Genomic DNA, 27,998 nt, shown 5'->3' on the forward strand with positions numbered 1-27,998 from the left:
AGTGTGTGAGAGTGTGAGAGTGTGTGAGAGAGTGTGTGTGTGAGAGTGTCAGTGTGTGAGAGTGTGTGAGAGTGAGTGTGTAAGTGTGAGTGAGCGTGTGAGTGTGTGATTGGGTGAGAGTACGTGTGTGTGTGAGTGTGTGTGAGAGTGCGCGTGAGTGTGTGAATGTGTAGCGGTTAGCGCGCTGCGCTATGAACCTGGCGACCCGGGTTCGATTCCCGCTCACGGCCAACACCAGTGACGATTATCTGAACCGGCCCCGGGCCTCCCCTAGGTCGACTCAGCCTCAAATGAGTACCTGGTGCGGTGTGTAAACATTGCCACTAGGGAGACAAAGGCGGTCGGGCGTGGTGCTGGCCACCCACCCCCTCGTGTACCGTTCCGGCCTTCATAGGTGCTCGCTAACAGCACTTGCCCCTATAGTCTGTTAAGGCTATACAGTGGATCTTTGTCTTTATCTTTGTGAGCGCGCGTGAGTGTGCAAAAACACATCACGGCTGCTCTGAACATCGCGGCAGATGTGTGCCAGCGATCGCAGTGTTCACAACGCGCCAGGAACGATTGAGCAAGAGGTTCCTCACGTGCCGTGGTCCCTCGGGGACTGCGATCCCCATCGCCACTGCGCCTCCTCCACTCCCTCTCTCGTCCCCACAGAGCCAGAGAGACACTCGTGTCTTGCCCGTTTGCGTGCGCGAGCGAAAACGAGGCGCTTCGCGATGCGTGTGGCTAAAAATCAACTTCTTACAAACCTTCTTAGGTTTTTTCGGTAAAGTCACGTAGGTAAAAAATTTTTAATTAATAAAAGTAAAAAAAATCACGACGTTTCGGAGGCAACACAAGCTTCCGTCTTCAGGTTTTTTTTTTGCTTGATACAGCAAGCGTGCTGTGACGGTTCCACCTGAAGACGGAAGCTTGTGTTGCCTCCGAAACGTCGTGATTTTTATTTTATTTTACTTTGATTAATTTTAATTTTTTACCTACGTGACTTTACCGAAAAAACCTAAGCAGAGAAATACTTGCAGTCACGAAAGCTTCAAATCTAGAATTCTTACAAACCGTGCCGGCGTAACATTCGATTGTTTTGGACCGGTGCATGTTGCTGTTGATTGATTTCACGCGAGCACCCTGAAGCCGCTCTCGTTGGCGATATATCCACCACAATGGCCAAACAAGAATCAATTCTTGAGTCAAACCGTGACCCGCAATTGTTTAAGTTGCCTATTAAACACTCCACTCCTCGCGCCCAATCCTGCTGCACTCCGACTCCCATGCACTGGAGATGTACATTATCGTCTCAAATATTCAGAGTGGTGAATATTTGAGACGTTCACGCGAGACTACCCGTGAAACCGTCCAGTAGCTCGCGGGCCCAACCTTGCCACAAACACTAATATCGCCGATCAACTCTCACCATACGAACCAAGACTAAGTGCCCCCTCCCCCCCTGCCCCTCGCCTCCCATTTTCACTTTCTTCCCCTTTCCTTTCTGCATTAATCGGTCACAGCCTCCTCTCGGCGGCGAGGCCACGTTTTGGTAAGCGTGCGATGCCGGCATGCGGTTGGAACCGTTGGACCAACAGCTGGGCCAACACTGGGCCAACATTGAACATTGCAAGTTTACCGGGGTTAAATTTCGATTTAAAGCTTTCGTGACTGCAGGGATTCATCTTCTTGGTTCTTTCGGTAAAGTCACGTAGAAGGGAAGTAATAAAATAATAAAAATAAAACATAATAAAATAATTCTCACGACGTTTCGGCCACAACGCAAGCAGCTGTCCTCAGGCATTCTTCACCTGAGGACGGCTGCTTGCGTTGTGGCCGAAACGTCGTGAGAATTATTTTATTACGTTTTATTTTTATTATTTTACTACTTCCCTTCTACGTGACTTTACCAAAAGAACCAAGAAGATTTACCTGGGTTGGTGTGCGGTGCAGATGGACCTGAGGGACGGCACCCGCACGCACGCACGTACACGTAACAAGACAAAGATCCTCCATAAAGCCTGAACAGACTGTCGGGGCAAGTGCTGTTAGCGAGCACTTACGAAGGCCGGCACGGCACACGCGGGGAATGGGGGGGGGGGGGTCAACACCACGCCCGGGTGCCTTTATTTCCCGAGTGGCGACGTTGACACACACCACACCAGCATTCGAGGCTGAGTCGACCTAGGGAAGGCCCATGACCGGTTCAGATAATCGGGTCGTCGGGTTTGTAGCGCAGCGTAGCGCTAAGTGCTACACTACCGCTGCCCAGACATTACTGGGCCATGCAAATACTCCGTGGCCCAGGATGCTCGGACCCACGCTGGATTTGGATCATGACCAGCGCAGGATTAGGATCCCCAATAAGGCTTAGGAGCTGTAGGAATAACTGGCATACTTTAGACGCTGGCGAGTGCAGGATTCGAATACCGTTTCGGGTCAGATTTAGGCCAAAAAAAAAGTAACCGTTCTATTTAAGAAATATGTAAATATTTGTTGATGCTATACCGCTGCTGCTGCTGCTGCATTAGCTCTGGTGTGTACAAGCACAAATACCAAAAACTGTACAAAAAAGGTTTTTTTTCGCTCCGTTTATGGCAGTGTGTTAAGTTTGAAAAAATAAAACGTATAGAAATGTTTTTGTGTGAATAGCTTGCAGTCAGTTGACGGCAGCGGTATTCAGGGAAGCGTTTGGGATGTGAGTAATCATCACGAGTCTCTCCTCTTTACTGCATCCTGTATAACGGTAATAATAATAATACGCGCAAGATGCGATTTTCTAAGAAAAAACAAATCCAGATACAAAAATTCTCCAGACACCACCTTTTGCGTGGCATCATCACTCTTCTTCGTATCCAGCCCGCGCGCACTTTCCGCACCTGATGATTGGTACAATTCGTGCGAAACAATGGCACGTGTGTCACAGTGGCGAGGGGGGTGTGGGGGTGGTGGCAGGGACTTTGGAGACGCGGAATAAATCCGCGTGCCGTTTTTTTTTCTCTCAATGATTTCCAGCGCCGCCACCGCCACCGCAGCGGATTACAATGCATCGCACCGGATTGGGGTCACACGTGCGTTCGTTTGGCGGGCGCGGCGGTTGCAAGGCCTCCTGGGTTTCTTGTCGTAGGTGGGACAAAAGCACGGAGAGGAAAGGACGCGGGGGGTTGATTGACCCTTCGTGGGCGGGCGGGCGGGCGGGGAGGAACGCGTGTCGATTGCAGCGTCACCTTTATCGGAGGCTTCGTCTTCTCCCGAGGCTCACATCGAGAGCGGCGCAAACGTCGCAACGCTCGTCATCGGCACGGCTTGCCGCGTGCGCAATAACAGGGACAAGTTGGAATTTAATTATCGGAGCGCTGCCCTGCCAAAAAGGCAATTTCTGGCTTAGGGATAAATGAGTGTGCGTGTTTTAACGAGGGGTGCGCACGTGAAGCGAAAAAAAAAATCCTAAAAGTCCGGGGGGCCGGTAAACAACAAATCGGGTTTCAGTCATGCAGAACAAATACTGTACCGGGGGGAGAATGCGCGAAGTTCCGCAAGCCAAGACGAAAACACGGCGCGCGTTTACGCAGCGGCTACGGTGAAGGCGCAGCCCTGCAATTGCCCGCTCGCGCCACTACCACCTGCTGCAAATGTTGTCGAAACTGGCTGTAGCATCGTGATACGTGTTTGAAGGCGGTGTACTGGGAGAGATCCCCCCCCCCTACCCCCCCCGAGGCTATTTAAATCCTTATATTAAGTTCACTTGCTTGCTTGCTTGCGCACTTACGACCGTGCAAATCTTCCGGTCGTTTTTTAACCCACTTCCCGTGATCCAATCGAGCTGACATTTTGCACACATACTCGTTGTGCGTGACAATTTATTTTCGTGAAATTTTCCCCCCAAAATTTTACACTTTTTAGGAATTTTTTTAAATATTTAATTACCAATTGCTTAATGGTGGCAGGCAATCATCTGACCCATAGGTGGCAGCCATCTCAAGCCAGAGGACGAGAGGACTCTAGCCGCCACGCATGTAAAGGATTTATAGTTAAAAACTTTGTTTTTACGGGTTAATTTTTTTCACTCTTTCTCTCTGTTCCACACGTGGTCACACTTTACCCCACGGCTCACGGGGACCCTGCCGATCGGCTGTGGCGAACCCGTTTATCGTGCTGGCCGGATGGAGGAGGCGGTGGCGGGGGGAACGGAGGGGTGGGGGCAGGGAGCTTGACAAAAACTTTGTGCGGTTTCGTCCGTTGACCACCACACCGGGAATCAAATTGTTTCGGCGACCTCTGGGTTGTAAGTCCAGTGCGCTGACCGTTACACCACTGTGGCAGCGTCCGGGTGGTGTACGCGCTTGTGTGTGTGTGTTCATGTGTGTGTGTGTTCATGCGTGTGTGTGTTCATGTGTGTGTGTGTTCATGTGTGTGGGTTCATGTGTGTGTGGGTTCATGTGTGTGTGTGTTCATGTGTGTGTGTGTTCATGTGTGTGTGTTCATGTGTGTGTGTGTTCATGTGTGTGTGTTCATGTATGTGTGTGTTCACGTGTGTGTGTGTTCATGTGTGTGTGTTCATGTGTGTTTATGTGTGTGTGTTCATGTGTGTGTGTTCATGGAATATAAGGTCGACTCGACCTCAGATGCGTTCCTGGTGCGGTGTGTAAAAACATCGCCACTGGGGAGACAAAGGCGGCCGGGCGTGGTGCTGGCCACCCACCCACCCCCCTCGGCTGCCGTGCCGGCCTCCATAGGTGCTCGCTAACAGCACTTGCCCAGAAGGTCTGTTTAGGCTATATACAGGGAGAGCTTTATCTTTGTTACGAAGTAAAAACTCCCGCATCAGAAACTGCAGATTTTCTAGGTACACAACACAAAACTAGCTGCTGTACTGCGTTGGTTCAGACGTGCGCGCGCGCGCGTTCTACTTTCCTGCAGATCTGCGAAATGTGGAATTTCTTTTGGCTCCAAACTGCGTGGCAGCACGAGGCCATGGCAGGAATGCTCTCTTTCTCTGCGCGCGCGCGCGCTCACGGAAAACTCACTCGCTCATCAATTCCCGCACGCGCGCGCAGTTTTGGCTTTTAACACACAAAGCAATCGCTGTGCAAAAAAAAAAACCCCATCTGCTGCAAATGTTGTCGAAACTGGCTGTCTGACAGATTATCCACGAACCTGCAGCATCGTGACACGTGCTTGATGAGGCTGCCAGAAAACAAAACGCGTACCGGATTCTCGCCGGATTATAAGACGCTCCGGACAGTAAAGACGCATGGCCAAACTTTTGCACCGGTGTCGATAAAGTTATACAAATCCGGTCACATGCACGCGCACACACACGTACATCCACTAGATTACAAGACGCACCTCCAACTTATATATTTTTTGCGTCTCAAAATGCAGGGGGAAAGCGTGCAATAACATCTGGAGAATGCGCTATCTATTAAGTAGATATATATTTTTAAAGTAGAACATTTCACTCAAGATTATTTCGACCATCATGTCCAGACCCACGTTGGCGTGTTTACGTACGTTCTGTGTCTGTGCTTTTCGTGTGTGACGAAGACCACTGCCCAAAAGGTTCAGGTCATCTACCACCTGCCCCAGCTCGCCGGCCCTTCCCCTCGGCTTGTCCCAGGGTTTACGAGCCACGGCTTGAGGGTAGAATGGTTGAGGTGGCTTCTCGTTTTTTTTTACGAGACACCGTCACTGCTTGCGGTTCAAGATTTAACACCTAGGACGATATATTCTATGGGTGTCCCTATAACAGTATGGGCCCTATGTAATTCTAGGGTCTGTTGATCTTAGTGTAATTATCTCTTAAGTCTACGGATCTTCATCGAAATACATGGGTATCTGCTTAAGCCTATTAGGGTCTGTGTAAGTCTATGGGTCTCTGTGTAAGTCAATGGGTCTCCGTGTCTTATTATTCCTGAGTTCTCTGCCCGAGGGCAGGGCCATGGCTCAAGTTCCCCGCCCTCCCCCCCCATCCGTTTCGAGCCCGTCGCTCGCAACACCACACAACACCACACTCCACGCTCAGGTTTCCTCGTGCCCATCCGTGGCAGTGTTGTTTTGGTGACACCATCACCGGATGCAGACTAAATTTATATTAATTCGTAAAGAACGATGAATCAAACTGTGGCAACCGCACAAACCGAGAGCACATGTTAACGGTTAAACTCTGTAATCTGGGAAGCCGATTGCGAAACGCAAGAAATTCAGTTAGAGAAAAAAAATCCCATTCTGACATCTTGCCTCGTGACCGTGTTTACGTGGTTCGGCAAACTCCGCATCGTTCAACACATTCGACTCGTGATGTTTAATAATTTACAGCCCCCTTAGAGTCAATCCACTGTTGGATGAAGGCCTCCCCATGCCCTTTGTCAGTCTTGGGGTATTGTTTGACCGTACGCGACCACGGCGGTAAATGCTGGCCGTCGGAGTGGGTGGGAGCCTGGTACTGGTTCAGATGTGGGGGCCGTTGGCCCCCGGGGTCCCTCCCGCCTGCATCCCCTATTTCGTTTACGTTACCCCACCTCCCTATTACCCGCTACGGTTTCGCCGGCATTCGAACGCGACGCCCCTACTGTTACAGCCTCGCGCCGCGCTCCCACGCTGCGAGCATACGTGCGCACATCATCGTCAATCAAACGCCGTGCTCGCAGTATAGCCCTGTGCGGCACGTTCCCAATGCGCATCCGTATCCGACACGTAACGAACGTACGCACACACACACCGCTTCGTGCACTCCAACTCCACACGGACTACTCAAGTTACGATCGCGCACCTGTATCACACACGGAGTGAGCACACACGACACCCACTCTCGCACCGCGCTGCGCAGCGCTCCCCCGAGGCGAGCCGCAGCACTACAGGATCACTGCGTACACACGCGCACCCACACGCTCACACTGCACGACAAGATCACGCGAGACCACGCTTCGCTATTAATGATTTATTATATGTTACCTGCGAATTGATGTTGAATCAGTGAGTCGACGAGGCTGGCCTATTCCACCCAAACCTGTACCTATTCCCTATTTATCGGCTTACGCTACCCTACTTCACCTCCCCACTTACTGTTTGGTGCTCGCGGAGGTTCGCTGCTCTCTGCGCTAACAGCGCACCTCGATGCGTCGCACGGACGTCCGGGTCGCTGGCTGGAGCTGCTGCTGATCCGCTGGCCTGGAGAGAAGAGAGCTATTTCCCCTCTGCGCCCCTCTATTTATCCTCCCTACCTCAAAGGGGATGCTGCGCTAAACAATGGGCTCGCGATCCTCTGGCACGCGCACGGCGATTCTGGGCGCTGTTGATATGCTAATCAGTGTGCTGCGTGCAAGGCGTAAATCCTAATTAATCCCTTACCCTCCCTAACAATGGGGCCTGCGCGCTCAAGCGCAATTATCCCAACCCTCCATGACTATGCGCAACAGCCCCTGTGATCCCGCTATTCATGCTGTCCCGTGCCTCCCCTGCTTGCCCCGTCGACTCGTGGGGGTGTGTGTGGGGGGAAATGCGCCTCAACCGCGGTGGCCGAATGCCCCACGCCGCGACCACACCATATTAAGGCCGGCCGCAGCGCCGCGGTGCCACGTAGCACGGGGGAGGTCATCCAATTCCCTGATCGCCGGAAACCGTGAGAATTAATCCCGATAAGGGTCTCTCGGATAAAAACCGGTCGGCCAGGCGACCTCCCCTCGGAGCTCTATGGGGGGGGGGGGGGGGGGGGGGGGAAATGAGTGCGGGTGTGTTCATGTGAGGTGAGGTGAGGGGGACGCGGGGTCGGCTCCGTTGCTTGGTGGTGGCGAGGTCGGGGATTTGGTGCCTGCCAAACGGCTTCGCGGCGGCGGCATCACATAGACATCACTCGTCACTGGCGTTAGCCGTGGCCAGATATCTGGACGCTGGGCGGCGGGTTCAGAGTGCGGCGTTGCTGCTGCTGCTCCACCCCTTGAGACAGATTGCGTCTGCAACTGGCTTGGGTTTCCCCCTGACCGGTTTCAGTGGAGTCATCGTCATTAGCCAAGATCGATCAACTGTGAATGAAGGCCCCCTCAAAATGTCACAAACTTTCACGGTCCTGTGATGCAACAATCTGTCCGGCCCCTGCAATAGAAGGTGATCTCATCGCTCTATATCCTCTCAGGCACGTTCCCTCCCGGCCACGATGGACGCGAATGATTGCGGTGCACGATTTGACTCGTGTATCGCGAGCTAAAAAAAAAAATCGATGGATTGGTGAATTGTTTCACCGCTGGTGCTCGCAAACAGCACTTGCCCTGACAGTCTGTGAAACGAAATAATTGATCGCAATCTGTGCGTGTGCGTGCGCGTGCAGAGCGCACGGCGTGGGCCGAGAGTGTCATCACGTGGCCGGGAGAGCAGCCCCAGCACCTGCACGGCGCTCGCGGCGATGCGGACTCGTACCACGGCGAGTCTCCGGCCCCACCACCGCCACCGCCGCCGCCGCCGCCGCCTCCGCACTCCCGGCCGCTGCCACCCGCCACCGCCGCTCCCCCCCTCGCCCCCGCGCCCCCCACGGACAGTGCCCCCGCACCGCCGGCCCCCCCCGTCCCCGCCGCCCTTCGACCCCCCGCCCCGCGAGGCCGCCACGCGCGGAGCGGCCCGCCGAGTGACGCTCCCTCAGCCGCCGCGGGTCCCGGCGGCCCCGGCTCGTGGAGGCCCCCGCGCTGCTCCCCCTCCACGTCCCCCGGCGTCTCGTCCGCGTCGCCCTCGATCTCGTCCTCTTCCTCGGCGGCGTCGCCGTCGTCGCCGTCGTCGGCGTCGCCCAACTCCGGGCCGTCGTCGCCGACCCACGCGGGGCCGTGCCGGGGCACGCGCAGCCCCAAGGGGTCGCCCGCGCCGCCGCTCTCCCCCGACTCCTCCAAGCCGGATGACCTCAAGAAACGGTGAGCGGCGCGTGCCGTGGGTACGCGTGCAGGGGGCCCACGGGCTCGAAGGGGCCTCTGTGCGATGGGCCAATGAAGAGGAGGGACATTAAGACAGGGGTGGCAGCCGCCCTCCGTCATCGACGGAGCGATGCTCACGACTTTTGAGCGGAGCATCTGGCAGTCGAAGCACGTGGCGGCTTGGTTCAAGCAGAGGTCACGTGCAGGCTGAGCAACGGGCAGTTACCCTGAGTGCGTTAATCTGTGACACGTGCACCTATCCCGTGGCCACCTGCCAACGAGACCTTCACCACTTCACGTGGTCTCAAAGTGCACCTATCCAGTCAAAAGCTGATTGCCACGTGTTATCTGCACCTGGCTTTGGAGTTCCTCTCGACCAACTCAGCCTCAAATAAGCGTCCGGTGCGAGTGTCACAATGGACATCGGGTATTGGGGAGATTGCAACAGCAGGCAGGTGGAATTAGGCGTTGCATTTCTGGTCACTTCACTCAATGATGTGCTGTGCCACCCTCAATGGGCGCTGTGCCGTCCTTAATGGGAGCTTGCTAAATGTAATTTCCCCACAGATGCTTGTCTCTAGTAGGTATCGCTAAACACCGGCGATTCGCAACCCTTGATATTTGACACATTCACGAAGCCGCAGCGTGGCATGGGCCCACACACAAAAACAACAAGGATGTGCTCATCATTTAAAATGCGTAAAATCCCTACGTTTCTTGACCGAGTTTCGATCAACGTGCACTTTCTTCAATCGATGAGACTTGCAGGTTGTTTTATTTGGAGTTTCTATCATTCGTAATGTTTTATAATTGGCCAGAACGTTTTGCCAATTTCCACCGTTGCCCATTAAAGCAGCACATAGTGACCCACCCCAGCTTAATCATTATCATCATTATTATTCAGTGACGTTGTGGGGGGGGGGGGCTGTTGGCAGGGGGGGGGGCTGTGTGGGTTATATTCGATTGACGGGGATATTTAAATTCCCCTTACGGATGAAAGGAGGAGCCGAGAAGAACGAGGAGCCATTCGAGCCTCGTGCCTGTCGCACTAATGATTGACGTCAGTCAGATTATCTCTTAATCAGAGTTCAACCACCGCTCCCTGGGAGTGGGGGGGGGGGGTCAGGGGGAGTATCCGCCTCCCCCTCCATCCAGGTGTCAGCTAGGGCTGAACGATTTGGGGAAAATATCTAATTGCGATTTTTCTGAGATATTGCGATTGCTATTTGATTTGCGATAAAAAAAATTAAAGTCAAACTTCAGTTCAATATTCACTGTTTAATAGATTTTAAACATGTGATGAAGCATTACCACATGATACCAGAAAAATATGAACTGCTCTATATATTCTCATGCAAGGATGAGAACTTAAAAGATATGAATTGCTTCCAACATGTATTTATTAAAATGTTTTGATTGAAATAGAACAATCAAACATAGAACAATCAAACATAGAACAATTGTTAAGTTAAATAAATAAAGTTATAATAAGAAAAAATAAAACAATTCCAGTAAGAAAGTAATAGGACTTTTCAAATCGCAAAAAATCGCAGCCTTTGCGATTTGCTAATCGCGTTGGTTAAAATTGCGATTTCGATTTGAAATCGATTAATCGTGTAGCCCTAGTGACAGCTGCCTACCGTATGGATCAGTTTGGCATGTATTTAAAAAATAATTAATTACATTTCAATGGATCCGTTCGGATCTCTCGCAGGGCAGTGCTGCCTTCAGTGTTAAAGAGTGGCACGTGGAAGTGGATATCACGGAGCTACGTCTGAAGTCCCTTTAAGTGACCTCTGGTCCACACAAAAGAGGGCAGCACTTTCCCACTCGCCCAGTCCCTGAGAATAATGTTCACCGCACGACGGTCAAACCCATCTTTAGAATTCTCAGGGCCGGAATTTAGCATAATTCATCGCAGCACCAGATTTGTTGCGATGGCTATTGCGTGCGCCTGCACTGACAATCATCAACTCGACGCATTTGAGAACCCGGTTGAATCACAGATGGCCAGAGCTTGGATTCGAACCCAGGATGCCGACGCTGGCGGCTCGGTGCTCCGACCTCTGAGCCACCTGTGCACCTTTGGAGTGTGCGTTTTAACAGGGGCACCGCGCTCTTGCCGTGGGGTTTATGCTGCCTAGCGGTGAAAATAACTCCAAACGAGAAATTCCCACGCGCCTGATCGGGCCCTGTCCATTGTGACCACGAGCCAGCAGCCTGGCGCCGTTTGCAGGCAGTGCGGAGCGGCGGTGCAGAGAGCGCGTGGCAACCACGATAAGCAAACGTCGTTCGTCCCGCGGACGGCGCGCTGAGGTCACGCCGCTCGCGGTTAAACGCGCACCGTTTCGCGTGGGATATTCGTCATGCAAGCGAATCGTGGCGGGGGGCGGACAAAGCGCGCGCGTGCCGCGAGTTCCCGCGTGGGTGGCGGATGGCGTTTGACCGTGATGCATCCTGTCCCCAAGGCGTCGCGTCCCCCCCCCGGTGCGGCAGGAGCCGCGTGTTCCTGTCCCTGCCGTCCTCTGACGCTGCTCCGTGGGTTTGTCCGCCCTCGTGTGTGTTTGTTGTTATTGTTGTTACAGCGCCGGCACGCGGGAGGCGCACAACAAGCTGGAGAAGCACAGGTGAGCGGAGCGGGGGGGAAGGGGGGGGTAGCGCACACCTGCGTCGGCGGGTTGCCGCCTTTAGCGGTGGGCACGAGCCACGAATGGCAAAAGCTTCCTCTTCTTCTTGTCGTACGGCTGCTGATGTGGACGCTCCACCCAGGTGTACAAGCTCGGGTAACCGCGTCATCAGGAGCAGCGGAGTAGCGTATCCGCTGCGACGGTGTCGCCTTCGGATTTGTGGATCCATCAGGGCGTTGCGTCGTTGTACCGTTTGCGCTCCTTGTTCCGGATGACCGCAGTCGCACACCGCTGGAGAGTTTGTAATTTGTACATGGCAAAAAAACCTCGCAATTCGTCGACAACAACGGCCCTGAAGAGAATAACGCGTGCAGTGCAATAGGCGACATGTTGGGGAAGTGGCTCTCGTTCGTGCACGGAGAGGGACAGCTGTTGTGGAAGGGCCATTCTTTGAAACATCGCCTAATTATCTTTTTTATATTTCTTCCTCACTTCGGGCAGTGGCTGTCAAAAAAGGCCCACTTCCCGAAATAAGGGCAGTTTCCACAAAAATCTTCCCGGCACGCAATAAAAGTCCCGTTTTTATTTGTCAGTTGCGTAACAATTCGCCAACCGGGACGGCATTGCGAGATGTCTTCTTCATCTCCCGACCGATACATTCCAGTCATTTGTACTTGAGAGGTGTGGCAACCTTAGTGGGGCCGATAGTCACGACCGCCTTACCGAGCTCCGTCGATGACTCGCGGAGGTGCGAGCCCGCTATGGGAAGACGGCGCTGCCAGGTTTGTGCTTTTTGACAAAACCGATCACCTGCCATGGTCCGACCTGGCCTTGACTCCGGGCCACAGCTAACATCGGCGGCAAGCGATTATATCTGAACCGGACGCGGAAGAAGCGTCCTTCGCCAACGCGCACCGAAGCAGCTTGGCGAAGTGCGATCAAAACAACGCCGTTGGCGCACATGGAATGGGGGGGGGGGGGGGGGGGGGGCTTCGTCCAGCATTGGACTGGATTGACAAAGGGGCTTTAAAAAAAAGTTCATAAATAATCCTCACCGGCTGGTGAGGATGCCCTTAGCTGTTGGTATGGGTGGGGGGCGGGGCTGATGGGGGGAAATGCGGGCTGCCGTACGCAATAGTTATTGATACGTCTGGAAGCCCAAAATGTCATGTTCTATGAGCCGATTGACATCCAGACCACTCGACGTCACGAGTGAAATGCGCTATTACCCTGCGAGTCGCGTGTGATGGCTTAAACGTGGACAGCAACGTCACATGCCTGCCCTACCTGAATGAAAAAAAGAAATCGAGGCCATTTATAATTCTGCAGCGGTTAAAGCCTGCGTTCAGAATCGTGCCCTGTGACCAAATCACCCTGATTTGCGCCCAATCTCATTGGACCTTGGAAACTAAGCAGGGTTGAGCCCGGTCAATACTTGGGATTGATGTTGACAAGGGCTTGCCAGGTGTTGTAGGGTGTGGGCTGCGAGGTGTGGCCAGGAGATGGCATTGTTTGGTGGGGTTTCCTCTAGCTTCCCCCCCCCCTGGCTTACTCAAACAAGAATCCAAACTCTCGTTCGTGGAACTGGCAAAAACATCCCAATGTGGTAGGCCCCCTTCCTAAATTCTCTTGAGACTCATTCCTGATTGGATATATAACAATAATAACACCAACAGCGAGCATAACAATTTCCTGGAAATGTCTGTGCAGCTATTTCTTAGCCGCCGACGCAAAAGCGACAACAAAGAGGAATCCTCAAAAACATTGGCGGGCCGTTATTAACGCAGGCAGGACCCTCCTGAAAATGAGTCTTGGGACTCAGTCGAGGCTTTCCCGAGTGTCCGAGACTGTTTACATATTTGTTTAAGGTTCAAATTGACACTGTTAAGTCGTTTGCCCTCGGCGACCTGAGTGTTTAACAGCGAGCTGGGTCTAGCCAGACCGCTCCTGTCCACAGCGGTCTGCTCTGCCCACTCCCACCAGCCGGGCCGTCAAAATAACGCTGCCTCTGTACACTTGGATGGTTTATTCATGAGACCACATACTGGGCGTGGGAACGATCGAGGTGCGGGCTTTGTTCGTTTAACTTTTTCAACATCGTAACATGGAAGAAAATGTTTTACTCTAAAAATCAAGTCGATTACACTGGTCAACACACTTTTTCTGGCATAAGGTATTCCAAATCTGGCATCAGTTTTTGTCTATCACATCAGGTTTTTGAGATATCAAATATTGCATTTTCAATAAAAACTGTAGAAGAAAAATATTAAATAAATGTGGATATCTACATCAAATTATATTATAAACACACTATCCTAAAAATACAGCACCATATTATAACATTAAAGCATTCACTGACTCGCAACAACTTGCAATCATAAGTGACAGAGTTAATTTCGGGTAAAATCAATGAAAATGGGGTATGCCGATAGCATAAAAATGAGATGTGATAGAGAAATTAGTCTAAAACAGCTGCAAAAGTCCAGGCCAGAATTTTTTTTTTTTCTTGACCAGTGTTATCGGTTTACTGACCGTCACCGACCTGCACTGACCAGAGTAGCGAAGTATGGTCAAACAAGCTCCGTGACTGACACGCCTTGGTAAGGCGTTCATCCAGAAGTGGACTGACGGACGGCCGCACGAATTTAACATAGATTGTGTATGTAATTGGGTTGTTGCATGACCAATGCCGTCTTAACGTCTGCCGACATGACATCACGAGGGGAGGCAAGCACACCGCAACTTTTGTTATGCAGCCGATCGGAAAATGGAACTTCAGATCCTTGGTGCAAACGACGGACGTGCTCCCGTGTGTGTGTGTGCGCGTGCGTGGATATCTGCAGGCGGGCTCAGCTAAAGGAGAGCTTCGAGGCACTCAAAAGGAACGTGCCCAACATGGGCACCAAGAAGACGTCCAACCTGGACATCCTGCGCGGCTCGCTCAAGTACATACAGGTGGGCATCGGCTCGCAGCAGCCCCCTCGCGTCCGCACAGCGCCCCAAAACCCCAGATCCACACGTATCCGCATCTCCGCATCTCCACGTTCCCACATCCCCACATCTCGACATCCTCGCAATCCCCCCCCCGTGGTGCCCTGGCCCCTCCGGTGAACCGCGACTAACTCCCGGTGCAATTGCACGGCCTGCACACGCTCGGTTGCTACTCAACTGATGCCGCCCACGCATCGACACAACCCTGTTTTGGAGGTCCGGAGGGCAGACGTGTCGACGGAGTTTGACGGGTTGTCGCGTCCTTGTTACGGCTCTCGTGAGTTGGCTGGGTGTGGTTGTCGAGATTCTACAGCCGTGAGCGGTTAAAAGACCGCCTGTGTTTGCGGCTGTCTGGAGTCTCTCTGCTGTTGCGATTGTTCGGCCGTGTCGGAGCTGTCAGGGACTCTGCGATTGTGCGATTGTTGTTGTTGTTGGGAGTTGAGCATCTGTGCGGATACGGAGCATTGTGCGTGCGTGCGCGCGCGCTTTTGGGAATCTCGCCCCTGTTGCAGTTGCTCCAAGTGTCATCAGCCGTTTGCTGTTATTTGGGCATCAGTTGATTGCGGGTGTTAGCCGTCCCGTGGTACCTGCTGTTTGCAATTGAAAGAAGACACCCGTGTTGCGAGCCGTTGGTGGGCTACGTGTTTACTGCGGCTGCAGGGGTGATAGCTGCGTGCGGTTATTAGGAACCTCGCTCCGCCGGGCGGTGCTGGCCGCTCACACCTGTAATGCAGCACTGCGGAGGTGGAGGATTGGTGGATCGCGCACAAATGTTGTGTAACTATTCCCGTGGGCGTCGAGGGTTGGAGCCCCGTACCCCGGCTCGCCAGGCAAGGAGCGGTACAGCAAAATGCAGACCTCCACCCGTTCCACCTGTGTGGGATACAGTGTTGCAGCCTCGCTCGCGTAAACACTCATTAATTGTCCGATAGTAACAACCTTGATCTGTTCGTAGACCACAGAGCTTGGCGGGGGGGGGAGCTTGTGACGCCGGCTCACCGCCTGTCCGCTCGTCCGCGATTCCTGCCGACCTCTCTCCTCGAGGGCGAGCAGGTCCAGCGCGGTTGAAACCATGATACGATATTGTTCCTCGTGAACGATAAAAAAAATTGCAGGTCTTGCACGGCGGCCGGAAGCCTTGTTTTGTTTGCGGTCGTCAGGGTTCTCGCCCATGTCGAGCGGTGTGCACGTGGGTGTCCGGCGTCCGCTGTCGGGGAACGCGATCGTTCTGAGTCACGTGGCTGTGCGGTTAAAGCCCAAGCCTCTGCGGTTATTGGGAATGTCGCCGATTCGGGCTGCTGCTCGCGATCGTTGGGACCGCTGATGCAACGCAAGCAATCGCCTCCTGCGTGGGCCAAGTGGCAATGACGACATTGATGGTGGTGGTGATGATGGGGGTGGTGGTAATGATACTGGGCGTCACCGGCCAATTAACGGCGTGTGTGTTGCAAGCGGTGCGTGGGGTGCCACATTCACGATCACCCAGCTTACACCACCACCCCCCCGCGATGATGATAATGACGATGAAACATTTACCACATTTGCCCAGCCGCACGCCTGCTAATGTGTTCCCATACAAAACACGCGGCGGGGGTTCGCAATTGTCTTGTTAATGACGTGAGGTTTTAGAACGAAAATTAATGACGGACTGCATTGATAGCGGTGTTCGACGTTTATCCAGGAAAGTCACAATTTTAAGTATCGAAACTGAGAGGTTCCTGCTTTTGAAATGTTTGGCCAATGCCATTTAAGTAAAGGGCGTTTTGGTATAAAAAACACACACTTAAGTCACATTTTCACAAACTATCTTTGACATTTCAAGAATGTGTGTTGCTTCTGGGCGTCTGCTCTGCTCAAAACTGTTCATTAATGAACTTAAAACGTCCCACTGTACAGTACCCGACCCTGAGGTGGCTGTGGCCAAATCATCCGCAATGCCCCTACTGCCTTCGTCATAACTCGGAATCGCAAGTGGATTGACGACCACGATGCATATCAGGTGTTATAGGCTAGGGAGGAGGGGGGGGGGGGCTCACGTGGTCGGTCGCACAGGGCAGTTCAGAAGAAAGTAATTGTTGTACTGCACTTCTATACCCCCCCTTCCACTACATCTATGCTACCCGTCTCGAGCAAGCTGCCACTCGTCAGTGGCGATGACGCATTGTCAACTAACCACGACAACCCACACAACGTGGGGAGGGGGTTGGGTGTTGTGGATGGTGGCGACGGTGGTGCTAAAGTGCACCTAGCCTGGCACAAGCGCCGTGGTCACGTCACCGCCGCTTAGTGGCGGGCGGCGGTTGTTGTTGCAGTCGTGGTGACGACGACTGAAATGGGTCAGGCGGTGGTGGTGGACGACGATGATGTGACGGTGGTAATAGTTGTTGGTGATGGTCGTGATGGTGGTAATGATATTGATGGTAATGATGAAAGTGTTAACAGCTGAGGTAAAGATGGTGGTGGTGATGGTAATGGTGATTGTGGTAACAGCTGAGGTTGATGGTGGTGGTGATGGTAATGGTGATAATAGTGGTAACAGCTGAGGTGAAGATGGTGGTGGTGGTAATTATGATAGTGGTAACAGCTGAGGTTGATGGTGGTGGTGATGGTAATGATGATTGTGGTAACAGCTGAGGTAAAGATGGTGGTGGTGATTGTGGGAATGATGATGATGGTGGTGGTGGAATCAGTGCTAATGATGATGGTAATATTGGTGGTGGTGGTAATAGTTGTGATAGTGGTAACTGGTGGTGGTGGTGGTGATGACGTGGACGAGGAGGGATGTAGGGGGGGGGGGTGAACAGGAGACGAGAGGAGGTCGTGGTGGGTGGGGTGATGGGGGCATTTCGGCCATGTGAGTCGCGCCCACGTGGCCGCGTGTGTGTGTGGGGGTGGTGCACATCGTGTGGCCGCGTGTGTGTGTGAGTGTGGGGGGGGTGGTGCACATCGTGTGGCCGCGTGTGTGTGTGGGGGTGGTGCACATCGTGTGGCTGCGTGTGTGTGGGGGACAGTGCCGGATTAAACTCAGTTCGGGACCTGCAGCAAATGTTATAAAGGGGCCCTATTTTATTTTAAAAAGAACCCCCACAAATAACTTGCACAGTAAAGTAATTGTATTTTTTCATTTGTTATACAGCCGGCTAATACGACGAATCGCTAACCTGAAACAGCCAGTCGTTCGTAAAAGTTGAAGGCGGTATAGTACTATAGTAATAGAGCAAGTGCAGAATCACTGAACCGGAATTGATAGCTTGAAAGCAATTAGCGCGGGGCCCTTGAAAGTGCGGGGCCCGTAGCTACTACACATGTAGTTAGTACATGTGTAGTAGCTACTACATATGGGTAGCTACTACATATATAGCTACTTTTGCTACTGGGATAATCGAGCACTGCTGCTGGGATGTTTAATATCAGCATTGTAGAGACAAAGGCGGCCGGGCGTGGTGCTGGCCACCCACCCACCCCCTCGTGTGCCGTGCCGGCCTTTACAGATGCTCGCTAATAGCACTTGCCCCAACAGCCTTGGGCTTGTTTAAAGGCTACTTGGGGGTGGATCTTTATCTCTGTGGGTGTGTGTCAGTGGTGGTTTAGTGGTTTAAGCGCACAGTGCTACAAACTCGGCGACCTAAATTCTATTCCTGGCCGCAGCTAAAATCAGCGACGATTATCTGAACGGATCATGCCGCCCCACGTGTAGTTTTACACTGTGTAACACGATTTGTTGTTCCTTGGTAGTAAGTGCTATTTTCTAATTGATTATGCTTCAAAAGTATAGAAAACGGCTCTTATTCCCCACAAACTTTGCTTTTGTAACCAGGTCTTTACGTGAAGGAATGACACAAATGCACACCATTGAAAATAGGTACATTTCAAAATATTACTGTCCTGGTCACAAAAGCATAGTTTGTGGGGAATCATAGCCATTTTGCTGTACTTTTGAGGCATACGCGATTAGAAAATAACACTTACTACCCAGGAAGAATTTTTTTTTGCTACACAGTGTTATCAGCACTGGGGAGACAAAGGCGGTCCTGGCCCACCAAACCACTCATGGTCTGTGGGCGGCCCTTTTCACGCCACGTGCGTTCAGACCCTGCCAAGTTTTGTGTTAGTCTCCTCTTCGTCGTTATGAATGGGCGTGATGGTGGTGGTGATGGCGCTCACGTGGAGAAGGCGTTGCACGAGGTTGCTTGTGACCTCGACTTTTCGATTCTCGCTCACGGCCAACGACAGTGACGACAATTTAGTACTGGGGGGGGGGTCCTCCTCATCCCCTAAGTCGGTGTGTAAACATCGCCACGAGGGAGACAAAGGCGGCCGGGCGTGGGTTCTGACCACAAAGACCCCCCGTGTAGCCTTAACAGACTGTTGGGGCAAGCGGTGTTAGCGAACACCTATGAAGGCCGGCACGGCACACGAGGGGGTGGGGTGTGCCACCAACCACGCCAGGCCGCCTTTGTCTCCCTAGTAGCTATGTTTTTACACACCGAACCACGTACCCATTTGAGGCTGAGTCGACCTAAGGGAGGCCCGGGACCGGTTCAGATAATCGTCGAACCGCCGCACCACCGCTCCCCGTGAGTCAGGCCACAACCCACCCCACCCCCTTCTTCCCGTGCCTTACCCGGGCCTTCCCGGGCCATCACGGACCATCACTTGCCCCAACAACTTTGTTGAGGCTACAGGGAAGGTGGCGGGGCGGGGTTACAATCTCTCTGTGTTTTATTCGCGTGCGTGTCGGTGGCGTCAGCCCTCTTCCACGCGCGGCCACGTGCTCGCGTCCACGTGGAGCGCAGAACAGCTGACTCGGGTGTCTTTGGGTGCGCCCGCATTGCACGGTGGTGGTGGCGGTGTTATTAATCACTCACACGCACCCTGGTTCGTTCAACAGACTCGTAAACAACTCCACCCCCACACTTACTTCAACTATCGAGCGTGCGTGTGTACACGTGGAGGGGTGTTTCGTGGGTTAGCCGCGCCGCGAAACAGACCCGGGTTCGATTTATCTGAAACCGGTCATGGGGGACCCTCGCCTAGGTCGACTCGGCCTCAAATGAGTACCTGGTGCGGTGTGTAAACATCGCCACTGTGGGGAGACAAAGGCGGCTGGCCGTGGTGATGGCCACCCACCCTTCCTCCCTCCACGTGCGCTGTTTCGTCCTTCGTACGTGCTCGCAAACAGCACTTGCCCCAACAGTTCGTGAAGGCTATACGGGGGATCTTTATCTTTGTTACAGTGCGTGTAGTCGTATGGAGAGGGTGTCTACTGTACGTGTGTGTTGCACGTGGTCACATTACACTCGTATACACGTGTAGCCCGTGCGTGTCCACTGCTGGATGAGGGTTTCCCAACGCCGTGGGGGTCATTTAGCCATACTTCACCAGTGCCGACTTTGTGAAATGTCTAACGTTTGTGCTGCTGCTGGTGGAAGTGGGGGGGTTATATTATATTTAATTTCAATTATTTATATTATTTTTATTATTATTTTTTACCTACGTGACTTTACCGAAAAAAAAACTAAGAGTATGGGGGGGGTGGTCCGTCCCAGGACTGTACCAGTTTCAGACGTCACTAGCCACCGATGTTATCCGTGGCCACTCAACCGGGTTCGCTAAGTTCATAGCCGAGGCTCATTTCTCATCGGCGCAGTTCACGCCAAAATGTGCCCGGCCCCCCAATCATTCAATCATTCACTTACTCACTCGACTCGCTTTTGCCGGCGTTCACACCACGGGTGGAACGCGCGTGACACGCTGGCTTAGATCGGTGGCTTCATCGCTGTTTGATGGTTTTTGTTGTTGTTGTTGCTGATAGTTCAGTCACCGCGGGTTTAAGTTCCAAGTCCTTACGTAACTCGCCCCCCCATCCTCCTCCTCCCTCCCCCTCGTCAACCTCCTCCTCCTGCTCGTGACTGCACGTGTCAGCAGTCGGTGATGACGGCAGATCGAGGCCATTCATACAGATACCCATACCCCCAAACCGCGATGCGTTGCCTTAGCACTTAATGCGCAAAGCCCTCTTTGTCATTCCACACAGCTCGATGGTGTTCGTCCTCGCGCCCTTCCCACGTTGCGTTTTAATTCGTCCCCCACCCCCCCATCCTCTCGCGTGTTCAATGGAATGAGGTGTGTCGTCCGCTGATTTAGTTGACAATCCAACAGGTGTGTGGGTGGGTAGAACAAGTTTGGTTGTGCCGCTACTTTCCGGAGAATCTTAAATGCGCTCCGGCTCGTGCGGTACCGCTTTCTTCGCTCTGCTTGGATGGAGCGAATGTTCGCCTATGTGAGCAATCCCATGTTTGTGAGAGCTGGGCTTGGGCCCTTTGCGACACACGACCAGGATATAAACCTCCCGAGGCTTTGGTGTCCTGCCAACGCGGTACACCATACACACACACACACACGTGCTTTGCCTGGCGAAGACTCGCCAACCTCGCCAGCCAAACGATCGGGCGAGCCCAGAAAATGTGCGCCCATTGCATCCCAGCTCCTCCCACCTGTGTAGTCATCTCAGCTCCTCCCACTTGTGTACTCTCATCTAGGCTCCTCCCACCTGTGTAGTCATCTCAGCTCCTCCCACTTGTGTACACTCATCTCAGCTCCTCCCACTTGTGTAGTCATCTCAGCTCCTCCCACTTGTGTACACTCATCGAGGCTCCTCCCACCTGCGTAGTCATCCAGGCTCCTCCCACTTGTGTACACTCATCCAGGCTCCTCCCACTTGTGTACACTCATCCAGGCTCCTCCCACTTGTGTACTCTCATCCAGGCTCCTCCCACTTGTGTACACTCATCCAGGCTCCTCCCACTTGTGTACACTTATCCAGGCTCCTCCCACTTGTGTACACTCATCCAGGCTCCTCCCACTTGTGTACTCTCATCCAGGCTCCTCCCACTTGTGTACACTCATCCAGGCTCCTCCCACTTGTGTACACTCATCCAGGCTCCTCCCACTTGTGTACACTCATCCAGGCTCCTCCCACTTGTGTACTCTCATCCAGGCTCCTCCCACTTGTGTACACTCATCCAGGCTCCTCCCACTTGTGTACACTTATCCAGGCTCCTCCCACTTGTGTACACTCATCCAGGCTCCTCCCACTTGTGTACACTCATCCAGGCTCCTCCCACTTGTGTACTCTCATCCAGGCTCCTCCCACTTGTGTACACTCACCCAGGCTCCTCCCACTTGTGTACACTCATCCAGGCTCCTCCCACTTGTGTACACTCATCCAGGCTCCTCCCACTTGTGTACTCTCATCCAGGCTCCTCCCACTTGTGTACACTCACCCAGGCTCCTCCCACTTTCGTAAACTCATCTAGGCTCCTCCCACCTGCGTACACTCATCCCAGCTCCAAAGACAAAGATCTCCCGTATAGCCTCAACAGACTGTTGGGGCAAGTGCTGTTAGCGAGCACCTATGAAGGCCGGCACGGCACACGAGGGGGTGGGTGGCCAGCACCACGCCCGGCCGCCTTTGTCTCCCCAGTGGTGATGTTTACCACACACCGCACCATGTACTCATTTGAGGCTGAGTCGACCTAGGGCGGGGACACCCCAGGACCGCTTCAGATAAATCGTCACCGGTGTTGGCCGTGAGCGAGAATTAAACCTCGGGCAGGCGCGTTCGCAGTGGTTGATGTGCCACGGGCACATGGCACATCAACCACCCCAGGCCCCCCCCATCTCAACCGGAGCTTCTCCCCTCCGCACCCCAACCTCTCCTGCCCCCCACAACTTAGCCCCCCACCACCCCCCACCACGGGTATTCCTTAACTCGTCCGCTCCGCTATGTAGCCGCATTCCAGGGTGGTGGCGGAGTGGGTTTCAGGATTCCGAAACCCACTCCATCACCCTCAAATACCACCACAACTTCTCCCACCTCAACACCAACCCGCCCCATCTCTCTCCCCATCCCAGCTCCTTATTTCCCATTACCACCATCATCATCGCCACTGCCGCCGATGCAAAATACCCTGCTAGAATGACTAGGAACCCCACGCCACCACTGGGTGTGTTTCTTGTTTGTTCTTCCGCTTCGCCACGGTGTATATACGGCCCTTGTCTCATCTCACCATCCCACGACGGTCGGAATGGAATGCGTTCCGGTAGGACCTCCACCCGCGGAGATGGAGCGATCTTAATTCACAATGCAGCGGGTGACACGTCGTAGGAGCGTGATAGTTTCTGCGGCGGCGTGGGGAGGGGGGGATGAGTTCATCCAGCAGTGCATCGACCGTTGTCTGATGGTGACAATGATCCCGCGGTGTCCCACCAACCCCCACCACCACCAGCACCAGCAGCACACGTGATACCCCCTTGACCTGACGTGACCCCCTCCCCCACCGCCACCACCGTCACCGCGGGGACACGAGGCGCAGCGATTGGCTGCCGCGCGCACGTGGTTGCTGCCAGCCTCGTCTGTCGCTATGCAGAAGCGAGTGACGTCACCCCCTCCACCACCACCACCACCACCCTCCTCTCACCCCCACCCCCCCGTTCGACTGCACACGCGCCAGGGACCCACCCCCATAGCCCCTCTTCGCCCCCTCCCGGTAGCCCTTCACCGTGCACGCAGTGGTTCACACGTACCTCGCCCCCACCCCCCTCACAGTCCCCCCTCCCTCCCTCCCCTGTCGGCCCTCTATCCTCCTGCCAAGGCGATAATTCCCCCCCCCCTCCCCCTAACTCACCCCCCCCCCCTCTCTCCTTTTTTTTTTGCCAAAGGCTGTAATACCCCCCCCCCTCATCCATTCCCTCGTCTCTCCATCGCCCCCCCCCCTCTCTTCCCCCCCCCTCCTCTCCCCCCCCCCTCTCTTCCCCCGTCCCCCCCACACCGCTTCTCTCCATCCTCTGGCCAAGGCTGTAACCACCCCTCCCTCCCCACCCAGCCCCCCCCCCACTCAGCCCCCACCCACCCACTCAGCCCCCGCGCCCCCACCACTGCTGCTGCTTCTGCCAAGAAAATTGTGAATGGGGACGAGCGCGCGCTCCCCATTGGCGGACGCGTTGGCTGTGCTCGGACCCCATTGGCTGTTCGCGCCCGGGTTGAGATGCCGCTTCTATCCAATCAGCAGAGGGTGCGGCATCACGGGGGAAACCGCGTCGTGCGTGGAGGGGGTGGTGGGGGCTGGGAGGGTGTGTGGGGGGGTGGGGGCTGCAGGGGGATGGTGGTGGGGGGGGGACTGTGGGGGATTCCGTTTCTAATGCCAAGAGAGGCTGGGGAGAATTGGGTGGGGGGCTGGGGGGAATTGGTGGGGGGCTGGGGGGAATTGGTGGGGGGGCTGGGGAGAATTGGGTGGGGGGCTGGGGGGAATTGGTGGGGGGGCTGGGGGGAATTGGTGGGGGGCTGGGGAGGATTGGGGGGGGGGGCTGGGGGGAATTGGTGAGGGGCTGGGGAGGATTGGGTGGGGGGCTGGGGAGAATTGGGTGGGGGGCTGGGGGGAATTGGTGGGGGGCTGGGGAGAATTTGGTGGGGGCTGGGGGGAATTGATGGGGGGCTGGGGAGGATTGGGGGGGGCTGGGGGGAATTGGTGGGGGGCTTGGGGGAATTGGTGGGGGCTTGGGGGAATATGTGGGGGGCTGGGGAGGATTGGGTGGGCGGGGGGGGAATGGGTGGGGGCTGTCTAGCCATGCTCGTCGCTGTAGCGAGGATTAACCACCAAATCGTGAATCATTGGAGTGCCCAGACTGGCCACTGAATGAATATTCCAGAGTGCAGGGGAAACGGAGTCTGCAAAACTCTTTACATTTTCAAATTCTCTTACGAGAAAAGTCCCTTTTAAGAAACTTTTCAAAGGAAATCTCTACGCGTATGTACAGCGCAGAACCTTTTGTCAATACACTGCCGGATGAGGGCTTCACACCACACCGTGCCATTCGCGAGAGGGATTATTTGACCACGCTGGTCAGTGTGTGTTGGTGGTGAAGGTGGGGGCCCATAGACACGAGCGTGTACTATTGTACAACAATGGATTATTTGTTTTCCGCAATACGTTCAATTAAGACCGGGGGAGGCAAAGAGGGCCGGTTCAGATAATTATAATCCGACACTTGCCGGGAATCGATCTCGGGTCGCCGAATTCGTGACGCAGCTGCGGCGGGGCCGATCGGTTGCGTCCAGATTGCAGGCATTGCCACGGTCGTCCGGTTGCATCCAGATTGCAGACATTGCCACGGTCGTCCGGTTGCCACGCGCCTGTTGCCTGGAAACACCACCGCCAGCAGCCTTGAGGGGGTTGCCAGCGGGAGTCCCCGACGGGGGGCGATGGGGGTGCAGGTGTAGGAGTTTGGGGGGGGTGTAGAGATGTAGGGGTCATCAGGGAGTGCACCGCGTGTGTGAACGTTGCGTGGCATATTCCCCTTCCTCCCGTTCACGTTCTGCTTGTGGAACTGGTTTTCCGAGCAGGCCCCGGGCTTAGCCCGCCTTGACCCCAAATAGCCCATCCCTTAAACGGTATCCTGGGCCCGAATTGTTGTGTTAAAAGGCGACTTCTGGGGTTGGGATTTTAAACGAAACTTTTTTTTACTTAGTTGTTTTACCAGGTAAGGCCCGCTGGAGCTGCTATATGGCTCTTTTTCAGAAACGACCTGAACGCCACAAATGATGGCTCAACGAAGTGGCTTACCACGTGGACATTTATGGCTGTCAATTACTCCAAACGCGTGATGTTGATTCTAAACGTGGATGGGAAAAAACCGGAGGACCCGGAGAAAACAATCCATGCCGCCACGGGGGGAGAGAGACATGCAAACTCCAAATATACAGCAGGCGCCAGGGTCGGGATCGTACCCTAGACCTCCTGTATACCAGGCGAGATAGTTAACATCTCGCTACGGCGGTGGCGTAGATGGTGAGTGTGCAGGCGGTGCAACTGCGCCCGGAGTCCACGGGCCAGAGGGGGCAACGTTTAACCAACGGGCAATTTCTCTACGCGGCCGTCAATTGTGCATCGCGTGATGGCGCACTCTGCTCGAGAATGTCCACAAGCACATTGCGCTACGAATGCGCGCGCGTCATTTACAACGATGATGCCCACAACGGCGTCCGCTGGGGGACGCTCCTCCGGTGGGGCCCTGTCTCTGGCCATCCTAGAGAGGGCCGCGTTCATGAAGGCAGCGTGCGTCACTCGCGATTGATGAGAGAGGGGGGGGGGGGGGTGCCGCTGTGACAGCACCGGGCTCATTGCGTGGCTTTCAGGTACGGAGGTGTGGGTCAGCGCTTGCCTGTGGGAGGGAATGCCTACGATTCACATCAGCCTCAAGTGTGCCGAATGTTGAAGATAATCATCGGCGTTGAGCACGGTTAGCACTTTGATGTGCGGGCCGCCAGTGCTCTGCAGGGTTGTTGTAGGCGTGGTGCTTTTTTTTGTAAAGGTGGGCCTACCAGGTGACATTGTTCAATGTTGTCACCTCGTACGCATGGCGGGGTTGCACTGGGTTATCGGGTTTCAGTCTCCGCGCCGAACATCCCAATGCAGGGAATCTTCTGAAAACGAGTCTCGACATTTGGGTAAATAATACATGAGCCTTTCAAATGTCCTCCTCGATTTGATTCCTTGTAGGTCTCAATGAACCAATTAGACAATCAGGATTTTGATAGATTTAACATACCTTTCAGACAGTAACTCTATTGGATAGACCCGAATATTAATATGTTATGCCCACCTTGCCAGGTACACACGTGTTTGTCGTCCAGCCAATGCGGAGTGGATTTTGAGTGACATTTCCTCATCTATATGTAGGATTTCTCCAGGCACTCTGGTTTCATTACATACTCAAAGTACTCCACTACCTAGGCATGACCCTCCTGAAATTGTGTGCTGAGACTCAGGAAGGCGTTCTTGTTAAAATATTTATTTTGCATGAAATAAAACCCTTAACTCATTTTGTTTGTCCCATGTTCTAATCCGTGTGGGCCATGTACACGTGAACAGCCCATTGCACTGTTGGATGAGGGCTCCCTCATGCCCTGCCAGTCATGCTGCTTGACAAATGCATTACCAAGGTGTGCAGTGTTTGCCGGCGTGAGCAGCACAATGGATGTTTCCGTGCCGTCCGATTTGTTCCAAACGCGTAAAGGAACTCTGCCTTGAAAACGGCCGACTGGTGGCGACGTTCAACGACCACAAAGAGACTTGTACAACCCCGCTCGCAGACTTCCCACCGACTCGACCTCCAAACCTTGTTCCTGTCGCGGTGCCTCGCCCCTGTCTACTCGCCGATGGCGTGGTCGTGACCTGCGTGTTCAGGTTGCGGGGACCCCGGGGCCAATTTAAGAGTTTGGCCCTACGTCGTTGTTCCATTATCGCAGCGTGCACGTGGCACGGCACAGCCCCAAAGCTGCAACCGTCCCCTCCGAGGGCTCCGCGCTGTTGCTCAACCGGGCGGTGATGTCATGCCGTGGTGCGGAGTGTCACGTGGGGCTGCGTATAAACTAGAACCATTATTTTTAATTTTTACCAGGTAAGGCCCATTGAGCTATGTTAGCCCCCTTTGTTTCAGAAGCGATCTGCCCGTAAACGATAGCTCGACGAAGTGTCTTATCAGGCGGAAATGTATAGCAGCCAAATAGTACTCTTAAGCGCGCGTTTCTAAATGTGGAGGGAAAAACCGCAGGACCCGGAGAAAAATCCACGCTGCCACGTGGGGAGAGAGAGAGAGACACACAAACTCCAAATATACAGCTGGCGTCAGGGTCTGGATCGAACCCACAAGCTCCTGCATACCAGGCGAGGTAGTTAACAATCTCATGCGCCCCTAATGTAGTGCCTCGCTGTGCGCCTGTCTCACTGTTTCCAGCCACCAGGCCGACCTGAGAGTTCCAGGCTGACTCGTTTATAGATGGGCGACTGTGTTGCGCAAAAGAAAAAAAACCGGCGTCAGTCGGTTTTGTTATTATTTGCCAGGTGAGCGCATCGGTTGTGCGCGTTGACGCGTGGTGGTGCCGGGGTTGGGTGGTGCAAAGGGCGAGTGGGGTGGAGTTGGGGGGCGGACAGAATTTTTTGCAAATGTGTGTGTGTGTGGTGAGATTGTTGTTTCAAGGGTCCACCATACTCGTTCCTCTACAGCCGTGCTTCACGAAACGAGTGCATTTGTCGCGATCATAAAACAAGGAGTCTGCGATGTAAGAATCCATCCGGAGCGTGAGCTGGCATCGTCAGCAGTGGACGTGCTCCCCCTTTTGGCCGGCTGTTAATGAGTTGTCCAATCGTTGATTTGAAAATATTTTAAGACGACGATTCGCAACTGGATGAAATGGATGAAACGCAAGTGCCCTCTGACTCATATTTGCTCCAATGCTGGTGGTGGAGATATGGACAATTTTTTTGCCAAAGAAATCAGCGGAGAAGGACCTTTCTTTGACGTTTGATTTGGGCCCTTAAGAGTTTTCCTTGGCAGAGCAGAAAACAAACTTTCCACGTCCCATATAAATTCAGCGGCTTACGTGTGGCCTTTAAGCCGAACAGAGTCACGAATATTTCAGGAAAAGACCACCCGTATTGCC

At 53.9% G+C, this 27,998-nt stretch overlaps 1 protein-coding gene across 1 annotated transcript in view; it reads left to right on the forward strand.

Moving 5' to 3' along the window:
* LOC133348409 (max-binding protein MNT-like) overlaps positions 1–27,998 on the forward strand; it is a 56,513-nt gene that overhangs the window by 17,163 nt on the left and 11,352 nt on the right. Inside the window, exons 2-4 of the mRNA XM_061561201.1 lie at positions 8,306–8,876; positions 11,462–11,503; positions 14,347–14,458. Of these exons, the coding sequence (XP_061417185.1) occupies positions 8,306–8,876; positions 11,462–11,503; positions 14,347–14,458 (725 nt within the window). The remainder of the gene's footprint in view (positions 1–8,305; positions 8,877–11,461; positions 11,504–14,346; positions 14,459–27,998) is intronic.

This window comes from Lethenteron reissneri, chromosome 27 (assembly GCF_015708825.2).
Source record: "Lethenteron reissneri isolate LAM-NWPU_2019-01 chromosome 27, ASM1570882v1, whole genome shotgun sequence".
NCBI classification, from domain to species: Eukaryota; Metazoa; Chordata; class Hyperoartia; order Petromyzontiformes; family Petromyzontidae; genus Lethenteron; species Lethenteron reissneri.